Raw genomic sequence first — 13,537 nt, forward strand, 5'->3', positions numbered from 1 at the left:
GTTTGTTAATTATTATTGCTGATTCAGAAATAATTATTTGCATTCAGAGGTAGTGATTTTGATTTCAGTTTAAAACCTTGATATTAGAATTTTGTTTTATTTGACTGCCTTCATGTTTTCCTGAAGCAGAGTCAGTGGCAAAATATTAAAAGTGGAACTGTTTTCTCTATCATAGTGGTCTCTTCTTCACAAATACCGGTTATGTTTCTTAAATTGTCTGGATTTCAGAAATATGCTCAAATATAAGGAAGAGTCCATATTGTTGTAACTGAATAATTATTAATCTGTCCTCTAGAACATTTCAGAGGGTTTTTTTTTTTTTTTTTTTATACTCTCTCACTAATTAGAATTTCTGAGCATGACATCAGATGCGTTGTCACAATGTTAATACTTTAGTTCCTAGTTTTGGTGCTATCCCATGGACAGAATGTGTAGGAAATCTTGTGTTTATAGGCTTCGTCTTTTTCACTGTGCATCTGTCTACTTGTCAGCAGGGGCCCCTGGCCTGAGACGTAAGCATGAGATAAGGTATCCCTGCATAGCCTCCTGCAGACACCCTCATGTGGCGTGTGAGTGCCCCGTCATAACCCAAACAGCATAGTGACTGAGACTGGTGTCAGCATGCCTACACACACACACACACACACACACACTAATGGAAGATTCATGGGATAGGAGCCTACAGCACAGTCGTGTTATCCGTAAGGACCGTGTAAGTAGTTTTATTGTTAGCAGGCTGAGCTAAAGAGCAAAACATGAAGTCATGTTGTAGAAAACTGCCCTGTGATTATCAGTTGTAAATCATTACCTTTGAGCAGCATGTGGGTAGTTTTAATGGACCAGTCTGTGTTTACCATCCTGGTCAGAATTATTAGCACTCCTATATTTAAAGTATATAATTTAAAATATGTTCAGAAATAAATGCAAATGAACCATTTTTTATCACCCAAATACTTAATAAAATATCCAAAAGTATTGAATGACATCAACAAAACAGAATGGCTTCAAGATAATGATTCATTCATTCATTCATTTACTATACCTGCTTACTCCAATCAAGGGTCACGGGGGGCTGGAGCCTATCCCAGCAGTCATAGAGCATGAGGCGGGGTACTCTGAGGTAAATTTGGGTCTTGCAGTCCTTAAAAACTGACTGATTGTGCAAAAAGGAGACCAGTGAGGGAAGTCATTTAACTCTCATGTGCCTTCTGGTAAACTCGTCTGAACTTCAACTGAGTTGAACTTTTGTGTCTTTTTAAAGCTACAGTGTGTAGGCTTTAGTGTCCTCTAGTGGTGAGTTTGCAGGTTACATTTCTGAAATCTCAAGCAGTTGCCTTGTTTTCCTCCATGTTTTGACTTCTTTAATGATGGGTATCATGCTCCCTTGTCTTTTCCTGTGATTGGCAATAGGCGTGATCCTCCATTTCACAAAAATGAGGGTTCTTAAACTTGTTAGCCTGAACTAGCAGCCAGCACACCATATATAAGGAAGCAACCACTGATTCCTCTTCTTTTTTCTTCTGTGTTCTGTCTGTGCTGCAAAATGCAAAAGACTAAGTATGTCCCTTTTGAGTTACTGTATCAGCATGGAGGTGCAACATGGCAGCCTCCATGAGTGGACCCACTCCCATGTAGATATGAAGCACTCATCTTATGAAAACACATCCAATTAGATTAGTTAGAATTTTACTAATGAATTGGGAAGAATCCCTCAGGGGAATTGAGGTTGCAGCAGCATTCTATAGCAGCACACAAAGTATTACAAATAAAAAACAATTTGCAAAGTGTAAATACAGATATAAATACCAGAAATACTGTTCTCTACTGGCTACTACTGTGCCTCTCCTTCCCATCCTCTGTCTTCCTATTTCTCCCTTGAGAGAGGATTTGTACAGTCTGATGTCCTGAGGGACAAAGGAGTTGTTACTGCAGGTAGCTATAGACTAATGAACAGATGGGTATGATTGCTGTATTACATATCTGCTATTATATAATGCTTAAATAGATCCTTGTCATTTGATTGGTGGTTTGTGTGTCACGTGATATTGATCATTCATCCCATTTGCCATTGTGTTCCATTTACTGTGCAATTTTGGTTCCATACACTTTGTACCATTGGACGCTGCTGCGCACTCACACTAGCTGCAATGGTGCTTAGCTTAAAAACAAACAGCAGCCCGACACAGTGCCATAAGTCCCCTTGTTCTTGTTTATTACTTAATAAAATATCAAATGACAAGGATCTATTTTAGCCTTTAATATACAAATAATGACTGTTTAGAAGTTTAATGGTATGAGTATTTTGTTGAATGGTATGTTCCACGTGACATCAAATGACAAGGATCCACTCAGCCATTATATAAATAAAACGTGAATATTTTTTCATTAGTTCAATATAAGGAATAGTTGATTAATAGCATATCAAATGACAAGGATCTATTTTAGGCATTATATAAAACAATGAATGTTTTTTTTCATTAATTCAGTGGAAGGAATAGTTCATAAATAAAATATCAAATGACAAGGATCTATTTTAGGCATTATATAAAACATTAATGAATGTTTTTGTTATTAGATCAATGGAAGGAATAGTTCATGAGGTGAAAGATGGCATGTTCCATTCAATGACGCATCGGTTGAATGGAACATCTTTCACCTCATGAACTATTCTTACCATTGCACTCATGAGCATTCATTATTTGTATAATAAACACCATTAAATCCTGCATTCTGTAGCTTTAGTGCCACATCTGAAGTGTGCTGGACATTATCCCAGGATACAGAGACCTTCAGCAACATCACGGGCTGGTAACATCAAGGTGCAAAAGACCATGAATGTTGGCATGAACGTGTTTAGACCATCACATTGTTCTTTGTGACATCACACTCAGACATCGTTTCCCTTACGGAGAATTCACCAAATTTTTCTATTAACAAATCCTATCTTCTATTTTTTAAATAAAGGATTCACATATCCCAGTTAACCCCAATTTTCACATCTGGCCTAACTTTTTTTGGGGGAGGCGGGGGTTCTTGGTGACATGTTTTCACTAAGTTTTCTGATAAATTCAGACATTGAAAACGTTACCACCTCTGTGGGGATTAATTTGATTGACTGATCCAGCTTTTAAAGAGGGCCCCCCTTCTCCCCCGGCCCCCACTTTAGGACCAATAGAGCCGCTGCACCTGTATCCAATGCGCTTGTCCCATTTGGAAAAAGTTGGCGGCGCACTGATTACGCGTTCGTTCTCCTCAAGGGCAAAGGAAATGAGAAAGACGATCACAGCAAATGAAGATACCTTTGCGGACGTCAGACAGTGCACGCCGCGTGGACGTGTGGCTGCACCGCCGTGACAGTGGAGGATTATTATTCCAGCCTCTGGATTTTTTTTTTCTTTTTTTTTTTACTGAGGAGCTGAAAATCGGGGCGATGCGTCCGGAGGAGACGCGTCACATTTTCAGTGGGCGCTCCGCTGTGGACGGACTGTGACCGAACCGAACCGAACGTGCGACATCGTGGCTCTTTGTGTCAGGCCAAGCGTCGGATTTGAACCCTTCCACATGTGGATGATGGTCTATATGTTTTTTTCTTTCTCCCACACGCGCACGTAGAGGAGGATTTCATGCTCGGGAGTGATCCAGCAGTCACGCGCCGTCAAGATCCCAGACCGGTTTATGGATCCAGACTCAATAGGGACTAACGATCCCGATTTATAGTCCACATGAGAGAGGAGGCGTAAATCAAAGTTTAATCTTAGAGTTATCGCTCTGTCGTGCCGCGATCGTATTTTTACTGGTGATTTTCATTCATTTGGAGACGTGAACATCCCGGTTCATTAATTATTCCACCAACTAACTTTGCTGTCACCTTTTTTTATGCATTCAAAGTTTGTGTTCTGACACTGAGGATGTCACCCTGGCTGTGTTTCCGTGGAAGAGAGACTGGAGAATGAAAGTGGGAATTTTTTTTTAATTGATCAGCCACAGGCGCCAGGTCCAAGTCACCCCCTTTTGATTTGGATTTGTCAGAAGAAAAAAAATATATATATATTTTTGCATTCACTCTTGGATTCCTGCACAATGGGGATTATGCTTCAAGTAATTCTAGGAATGTTTCAATTCCTGCTGCTCACCAGAATCCCCTCATCTCATGCTAAGGTATGGAATCTTTGACCTCACTCTTTGACCTCTTTGGATTTGTTGGGAACAGACATTTTAAAAACAGCTTAAACCAAATTTTATCTAATTTCAGCCTGGATTTGGTAAAAACTTTGTAAAAACCTTGTAACTGTTAGAATGACCGAAGCAGTGGGTCATCTCTGTGAGTCTGGTCTGCTTGAGGTTTCTTCCTCAGCATCATCAGAGGGAGTTTTTCCTTATCACGGTCACCTGTGTGCTTGCACTAGGGGCAACGTGTGACGTGCTTTGAGACAGTTTTGTTATGATTTGCCACTGTATGAATGAAATACATTGAAATGCATGTAAACACCTCTAAGCAAAAGCAAAATTTTGATTAACCTGGATTTATCCTTGCTAAACAGAAGTGTTTTAAGCAACTGACACCAAGATAGACTAGTTTAAACCATATTTAAAGCACTTTGTTGTAGCCAAGAGATTATTTAAACCAGATTTTATCTTCTTTAAGGCTTTATGAAACAATTCCAAACATAAAGAAACTTTGTATGAACTGGATTTATTTGGTTCAATAGATTTTATGTGTTTTTAACCCATTTACATAATGATTTGCTTGTAATAACTGAAAGACGGTTGAAACCAAATTACAGTTGTATGCAAAAGTTTGAGCACCCCTGATGATTTCCATGATTTTACTTTAGAAATCATTGGTTGTCTAGATCAGAAATTTCAGTTAAATATATCATATAGCAGATGAACACACTGATATTTGAGAAGTGAAATGGAGGTTCTAGTATTTACAGAAAGTGTGCAATAATTATTTAAACAAAATTGGGCAGGTACATAAATTTGGGCACCCTTGTCATTTTATTGATTTGAATACATTTAGCACTAATTATTGGAACACAAAATTGGTTTGGTAAGCTCATTGACCCTTGACCTCCTTACACAGGTGAATCCAATCATGAGAGGGTATTTAAGGTGACTTTTTGCAAATGTTTCCCCTCTTTGCATCTCTTCTAATGAGCTGCAACATGGGAGCCTCTAAACAACCCTCAAATGACCTGAAAACAAAGATTGTTCAACATCATGGTTTAGGGGAAGGATACAAAAAGCTATCTCAGAGATTTCAGCTGTCAGTTTCCACTGTGAGGAACATAGTGAGGAAATGGAAGACCACAGGCACAGTACTACTTAAGGCCTGAAGTGGCAGGCCAAGAAAAATCTCAGATAAGCTGAAGCGAAGGATGGTGCGAACAGTCAGTCAACCCACAGACCTGCACCAAAGACCTACAACATGATCTTGCTGCAGATAGTGTCTCTGTGCATCGTTCAACTATACAGTTCACTTTGCACAAGGAGATGCTGTAATGCAGAGGAAGCCTTTTCTGCGTACATGCCACAAACAGAGTCGCTTGAGATATGCTAAAGCACATTTGGACAAGACAACTTCATTTTGGAATAAGGTGCTGTGGACTGATGAAACTAAAATTGAGTTATTTGGGCATAACAAGGGGCGGTATGCATGGCAGAAAAAGAAAACAGTATTCCAAGAAAAAACACTTGCTACCTACAGTAAAATTTGGAGGTGGTTCCATCATGCTGTCGGGCTGTATGACCAGTGCAGGTACTGGGAATCTTGTTAAAGTTGAGGGTCACATGGATTCTAGTCAATATCAGCAGATTCTTGAGAACAGTGTTCATGAATCAGTGACAAACTTGAAGTTACACCAGGGCTGGATCTTTCAACAAGACAACGACCCTAAACACTGTTCAAAATCTACTAAGGCATTCATGCAGAGGAACAAGTACAACGTTCTGGAAGAACGGCCATCTCAGTCCCTATTATTGAAAATCTGTGGTGTGATTTTAAGCGGGTTGTAAATGCTCAAAAATCAACAAACCTGAGATGTTTTGTAAAGAAAAATGGTCCAAAATACCTTCAGCCAGAATCCAGACTCTCATTGGAAGCTATAGGAAGTGTTTAGAGCCTGTTATTTCTGCAAAAGGAGGATCTACTAAATATTGATGTATTTTTTTCTGTGCCAAAATTTATGCACCTGCCTAATTTTGTTTAAAGAATTACTGCACACTTTCTGTAAATCCTATGAACTTCATTTCACTTCTCAAATATCACTGTGTTTGTCTGCTATATTTTATATATTTAACTAAAATTTCTGATCCAGACAACCAGTGAATTATAAAGGAAAATTATGGAAATTATCAGGGGTGCCCAAACGTTTGCATACAACTGTATATCTTATTTGTAGTTGGATGTAAACAGATCGAAGAAAAGGGAACACTGGGTTTATCCTTGCTAAAGAGTTCACAATAAGATAGACTGGTTTAAACTGCCTGTAAAACATCTTTGTCATATTTACAGATTGTGTAAACTCCATTTTATCTAGATAGATTAGATAGTTTGATTTGAACTCCTACTTTGGGGGGGTTTAAGTCAATATTGTATAAATTATACATAGCAGGTTTGTAGTTAAGTATTTTAAGTTTACTTTATATGCACAAAAGTTGCTGAAATTTTCAACATGTACAAGAAAAGTGAGCTGTGCCTGCGTTCTTCTGAAACCCCAAGATGGACTTTCTATCGCTCTCATATTAAGTAATTCTTAGGTATTTAAAAAATGATTACTCACAATGTTAAATATAGAAATGTCATATTCTTTTTGTTACACAACAGTTTAACGCAATGAATCAATGTTGCCTGCCAAAGGGGTGTGTGTGTGGGGGGGCATGTAGATAAAGGGGGTGGAGCAGTTAAAGGGGACAACTGGACAAAGTCTACATTTCCTTACAAGCGACCTTGGTTTTCAGTAATGCAGTGAAAGAGAGTTGTAAAATGTAGTTTTTCGATGTGTGTTATTCCCTCCTCATGGTGACTTCACAGTCGTATGTATGTATGAATTGCCGTAACCACTGAGAGATATGTTAATATTTCATATTATTGTCACTCATGTAAGAAAACCTTGAAGAAAACACTATTTATTCCACAAAAGTAGCATTAGCGGGTGTTGGGTATCTTTTATGAAGTTGTCAGTTTAGTGGAAATGGTATTTTTTTATTCTGAAATCCAGAGTCTGAGTCTGTCAACAGCTGTGGAGCTGCTGGAAGTGTTTCGTGGAGAGTTAAGGGCAAAGGTAGCAAACTGGGCCTCCTTCATGTACCCGCAGCTGCTTCTTCAAGCAGCGACAGAGCTGATAATGAAGTCCGTTTTTAATTGATCACGTGATTTAGAGATACATCAAGGTTTTTGTGTCATGAATCATGATGTGATGATTCACGTTATACAACCCCTGGCAATAATTATGGAATCACCGGCCTCGGAGGATGTTCATTCAGTTGTTTAATTTTATAGAAAAAAAGCAGATCACAGACATGACACAAAACTAAAGTCATTTCAAATGGCAACTTTCTGGCTTTAAGAAACGCTATAAGAAATCAAGAAAAAAAATTGTGGCAGTCAGTAACGGTTACTTTTTTAGACCAAGCAGAGGGAAAAAAAATATGGACTCACTCAATTCTGAGGAATAAATTATGGAATCACCCTGTAAATTTTCATCCCCAAAACTAACACCTGCATCAAATCAGATCTGCTCGTTAGTCTGCATCTAAAAAGGAGTGATCACACCTTGGAGAGCTGTTGCACCAAGTGGACTGACATGAATCATGGCTCCAACACGAGAGATGTCAATTGAAACAAAGGAGAGGATTATCAAACTCTTAAAAGAGGGTAAATCATCACGCAATGTTGCAAAAGATGTTGGTTGTTCACAGTCAGCTGTGTCTAAACTCTGGACCAAATACAAACAACATGGGAAGGTTGTTAAAGGCAAACATACTGGTAGACCAAGGAAGACATCAAAGTGTCAAGACAGAAAACTTAAAGCAATATGTCTCAAAAATCGAAAATGCACAACAAAACAAATGAGGAACGAATGGGAGGAAACTGGAGTCAACGTCTGTGACCGAACTGTAAGAAACCGCCTAAAGGAAATGGGATTTACATACAGAAAAGCTAAACGAAAGCCATCATTAACACCTAAACAGAAAAAAAACAAGGTTACAATGGGCTAAGGAAAAGCTATCGTGGACTGTGGATGACTGGATGAAAGTCATATTCAGTGATGAATCTCGAATCTGCATTGGGCAAGGTGATGATGCTGGAACTTTTGTTTGGTGCCGTTCCAATGAGATTTTTAAAGATGACTGCCTGAAGAGAACTTGTAAATTTCCACAGTCATTGATGATATGGGGCTGCATGTCAGGTAAAGGCTGCAAGCCTTTACTGCAAGCTGCAAGAGACTGCAAGCTGTTATAAAAGCCAGAGGTGGTGCACCAAAATACTAGTGATGTGTTGGAGCATTCTTTTGTTTTTCATGATTCCATAATTTATTCCTCAGAATTGAGTGATTCCATATTTTTTTTTCCCTCTGCTTGGTCTAAAAAAGTAACCGTTACTGACTGCCACAATTTTTTTTTCCTGATTTCTTATAGTGTTTCTTAAAGCCAGAAAGTTGCCTTTTGAAATGACTTTAGTTTTGTGTCATGTCTGTGATCTCCTTTTTTTCTACAAAATTAAACAACTGAATGAACATTCTCCAAGGCCGGTGATTCCATAATTTTTGCTAGGGGTTGTATGATTTATTACTGTTGTTCATTTGTTTTGAAACTCTGTGTGAACAATTACCATCGCTTTACGCATTTCAGGATTATGTTTGTTAAAATTATTCATCATAGGAAATAAAACAGAGAGAAAATAAGTTGAATCCAAAAAATGATCCCGTCAGCAACATTAATTCCACTGCCAGTGCTTTTGATTGTGCCACGTTTCTGCTGGCACAGGTTGATATCAGACCTACAGTCTACCTGATGTGACCAACAAGTGCAGTTCACTGCTTTGGCCAACAGTGCTGCTGTCTGTGCTTCTCTGCCATGAAGCTCTAACTAACTGCTGAAGCAGCAGGCCAAAGTTGTCACATTCACTTCAGTCATAGCCAGTGAAGCTTAACTCCTTCAAAACTGTCATGTGTTGGTGGCTTCCCTCACTAGAGTACTTTATGCATGTCACTGAAGATATGAGGGCAGCATGCTGTAACTACACTGTCACTAATTTCCGTTAATGTTATTCTTCTGTTATTACGTCCGCCAAGGACGTAATAAAATCATCAGCGTTTATTTATTTATGTATTTATTTGCCTGTCTGGTAGCAGGATTACATCAAAACTACTGCACAGATTTTGACAATATTTGCACCACAAATAGATATTAGGGCACGGAAGACTCTACTGAATTTTGGAGGTGCTCTGGATACAGATCTGGATTCTGGATCAAGATTTCTCTTTATATAGGCTTTGAAGGATTACATCAAAACTACTTCATTTATTCTCACCAAATGTGCACCACATATAGATATTAGGGCACGGAAGACTCTACTGAATTTTGGAGGTGCTCTGGATCCGGATTCTGGATCAAGATTTCACTTTATATAGGCTTTGAAGTATTACGTCAAAACTACTTCATTTATTCTCACCAAATGTGCACCACAGATAGATATTAGGGCACGGAAAACTCCACTGAATTTTGGAAGTGATCCGAATTTGGATTGGCAGACATCAGAAATCTGATTGCTCTTGTTTTACAGTGTGCCTACTGTCACATACAACAGTTTGCTACTGTAAAAAGTTTACAATACTGTCCCACTTATAAATTTTGTTTGTTGATCACCACAGGTGTTTTGGATCCACATGCTGATTTGTTTTTTTAACATAACTGCAGCTGTAGAAGGACAATGGGACATGGCTGACCTTGAATGCGGGATATTTTGTTTGGGAGGCAAGTATGCTACTGCGTTTGCCAGTGTACACTTTGCAAATCATTAATATATTGGTCAAAGTAACTCATTGTTATTAGCCTACTGATATAGCCTACTCAATTCCAAAGTATATTTTTCTAAAATCTTCATATTAACATAAAGAGTTTTGAAAATATCATGTCTAGTTACAACTGAGTAGTCTATATCGGTAGATTAATATTGATCTGGGTTAAGTTGACCAGTATATTGATGTGATGCTTGGTGGCAAACGCAGTTAGTACCCTTGCCTCCCCAACAGAATACCCTGGGTTCAAGGCAAGACATGCGCCATTGTCCTTCTACAGCTGGAGTTGCATTAGAAAAAGCTAAATTAACACATTGATCCCAAACCTTCTGTGGTGACCTTTAGTAAAATGGGAGAACCCCAATGAAATCTCATTGAAGTTTTTGTTGTATTTTTGGTGGAATTACTCTGGTAACCACATGTGTTTACTGTAATTTAAAAGTGGGAGAGTATAATCATTTTACAGTGACAAACTGTTGTATGTTACAAAAGGCACACCGTAGAATAACAGTACAGTAACACTGTCGAACAGCAGTACCCTACTACTAACTCTAGCTGACAGTACTGTAAATAAAAACAGAAATTTGTAATAGTGTAGATTTATGAGATTATTATCCATTTCTTAATCATTAATTTAACTGATCGCTGATGGACATGTAATACTTGAAATCACCTCTAGACTTTTATTAATATAATAAATTGTCGGTGAAATAACATGTCTGGCTGTGAAACAGCCCAGCAGTCATTGTCAAAGCCTTTATGTTCTCTTAAAAAGATAGAACACACACAAACCTGTAATTTGTACATTGTTTACCAAATTTGGATGCAGTGGGCTCATATTGAAATTGACATTCTGCACCACAATCTCATATTCATTATTTGTTTCTAGCTCTAATATTCTTTGATGTACACTTGAGAAAACACAAACGTTTTCACTCTCTAAAATACTATATATGGCCCACTGCTGACTTTTATTCTCTTGTATGCTTGTCAACCTTCAGAGCAACTATTCTACCGTCTTTTTCCTTCCATAAATTATGAATATATTAATGTTAAATTAAGCTGTGTTCTTTATTTGGGAATGTCTTTACCAGTTGATGTGCACCAGGCTGTAAGACACTGATAAACTGCAGGTTAGCCAGTTACATCACTGACATAGAATGTTTTTTTTAGGAAGTGGTTTTAACTGCTGATCTGTAACAGCAGATAAATGGATTTCTAGGGTAATCTGAAGTGGGTGGATGAAGTCACTTTAGTAATATGACACAATCATTTGTTCTTTTGCATGTTTTACTTTGTGTAAATGAAAATTTCAGGTTAAATCGTGCTTCTAGTCTTTTTGGTTTAGTATTTGTGAAGCAATTTTTACAGTGCATTCGGAAAATATTCACAGCGCTTCACTTTTTCTACATTTTGTTACAGCCTTATTCCAAAATGGATGAAATTCTTTTTTTTCCCCTCAAAATTCTACACACAATACCCCATAATGACAATATGAAAAAAGTTTTTTTTGTCTTTTTGTTAGTTTTATTATTTATTTTTTGCAAATTTATTAAACATAAAAAACAAGAAATCACATGTACATAAGCATTCACAGCTCAAAATTGAGCTCAGGTGCATCCTGTTTCCACTGATTATCCTTGATGTTTCTACCGCCTAATTGGAGTCCACCTGGGGAAAATTTAGTTGATTGGACATGATTTGGAAAGACACACACCTGTCTACATATAAGGTCCCACAGTTGACAGTGAATGTCAGAGCACAAACAAAGTACAAAGTCAAAGGAATTTTCTGTAGCTCTCCAAGACAGGATTATCTCGAGGCACAAATCTGGGGAAGGGTGCAGAAACATTTCTGTTGCTTTGAAGGCTCCAATGAGCACAGTGGCCTCCAACATCCGTAAATGGAAGAGGTTTGGATCCACCAGGACTGTTCCTAGAGCTGGCCACCTGTCTAAACAGCAATCTGGGGGGATGGGCCTTAGTCAAGGAGGTGACCAAGAACCTGATGGTCACCCTGTCAGAGCTCCAGCATTGCTCTGTGGAGAAAGTAGAACCTTCCAGAAGGACAACTATCTCTGCAGCAATCCACCAATCAGGCCTGTATGGTAGAGTGGCCAGACAGAAGCCACTCTTTAGTAAAAGGCGCATGGCAGCCCACCTAGAGTTTGCCAAAAGGCACCTGAAGGGCTCTAGGGCCATGAGAAACAGAATTCTTCAGACCATGAGAAACAGAATTCTCTGGTGGTCTGATGAAACAAAGTTTGAATTCTTGTGTGAATGCCAGGCATCAATGTTTGGAGGAAATCAGGCACCATCCCTACAGTGAAGCATGGTGGTGGCAGCATCATGCTGTGGGGATGTTTTTCAGTGGCAGGAACTGGGAGACTAGTCAGGATTGAGAGAAAGATGAATGCAGCAATGTACAGACACATCCTGGATGAAAACCTGCTCCAGAGTGCTCGTGACCTCAGACTGGGGTGACAGTTCTTCTTTCAGCAGCACAATGATCCTAAGGACACATCCAAGATATCAAGGGAGTGGCTTCAGGACAACTCTGTGAATGTCCTTGAGTGGCCCAACCAGAGCCCAGAATTGAATCTGATTGAACATCTATGGAGAGATCTGATAATGGCTGTGCAACATTGCATCCCATCCAACTTGATGGAGCTTGAGAGGTGCTGCAAAGACGAATGGACAAAACTGCCCAAAGATAGGTGTACCAACCTTGTGGCATCATATTCAAGAAGACTTGAACAAAGGCTGTGAATACGTATGTACATGTGATGTCTTAGTTTGTTATTTTGAATAAATTTGCAAAAATAAAAAAATAAAAATTTATTTATTTATATTGACCTTTGATTTCATGGTCTCATAGGATGATACAGTGAGACTAACTGAGAAACTGTAAACCCACTTTTTAAAATAAATAAAGGACATACCTGTGCAAAATCTTAGAACACCCCTTTCTGCAATGTTAAAAACATTGTTTTCTGTCTCTATTCCTTTTTGAAGCTCTTAAATTTTGTGCTGTGTATTCCAGTTTAGACCAGAAAGTTTCAGTAAGTTGTGTAAGATGCTTAGGACTGGGATTTGATTTGATTTAACCTTTAGTGAACCAGGTAAGTTATTAAGAAAAAAAATTCTTATTTACAATTACGATCTGGATCATGTGCTGGTTCTGCACATTGCTTCATTCACCACTCTATGTAACTGTCTTGGGTCCTGACTGGCAACCACCCAGGCAGACAAGCAAGCCATCCCCACCTCTCAAAAGTAGCCATCTGTCGGTCATAGTCAGGTGAAACGTGGGTGTCCCACTGGCTTTTTGACTGCCACTGAGGTCCTCAACACTGAGGCACCTGTGTGCAGGGTCATGTCCAGAGAAACTCATCACATGGCCAAAATGTCCTAGCTGGTGTTGGTTCACAATGCAAATTATACACCTTCTCCGAGTCTCCTAAAGTAACCTTTCATTTGAAACAAAGTTTTTCGAGGTACCCAAGAATCCTC

The 13,537-nt window shown here is 38.7% G+C and overlaps 1 protein-coding gene across 2 annotated transcripts in view; it reads left to right on the forward strand.

Moving 5' to 3' along the window:
* The first annotated feature begins 3,198 nt into the window (after positions 1 to 3,198).
* The window catches only part of vegfba (vascular endothelial growth factor Ba), a 56,318-nt gene continuing 45,979 nt past the window's right edge, over positions 3,199 to 13,537 (forward strand). Inside the window, exon 1 of one of the 2 annotated variants that reach the window (XM_034181504.1) lies at positions 3,199 to 4,158. In XM_034181504.1, the coding sequence (XP_034037395.1) occupies positions 4,081 to 4,158 (78 nt within the window). In that variant the 5' untranslated portion in view covers positions 3,199 to 4,080. The remainder of the gene's footprint in view (positions 4,159 to 13,537) is intronic. The other variant, XM_034181503.1, reaches the window with a different exon arrangement.

The sequence above is a fragment of the Thalassophryne amazonica genome, chromosome 11 (genome assembly GCF_902500255.1).
Source record: "Thalassophryne amazonica chromosome 11, fThaAma1.1, whole genome shotgun sequence".
Classification (NCBI taxonomy): Eukaryota; Metazoa; Chordata; class Actinopteri; order Batrachoidiformes; family Batrachoididae; genus Thalassophryne; species Thalassophryne amazonica.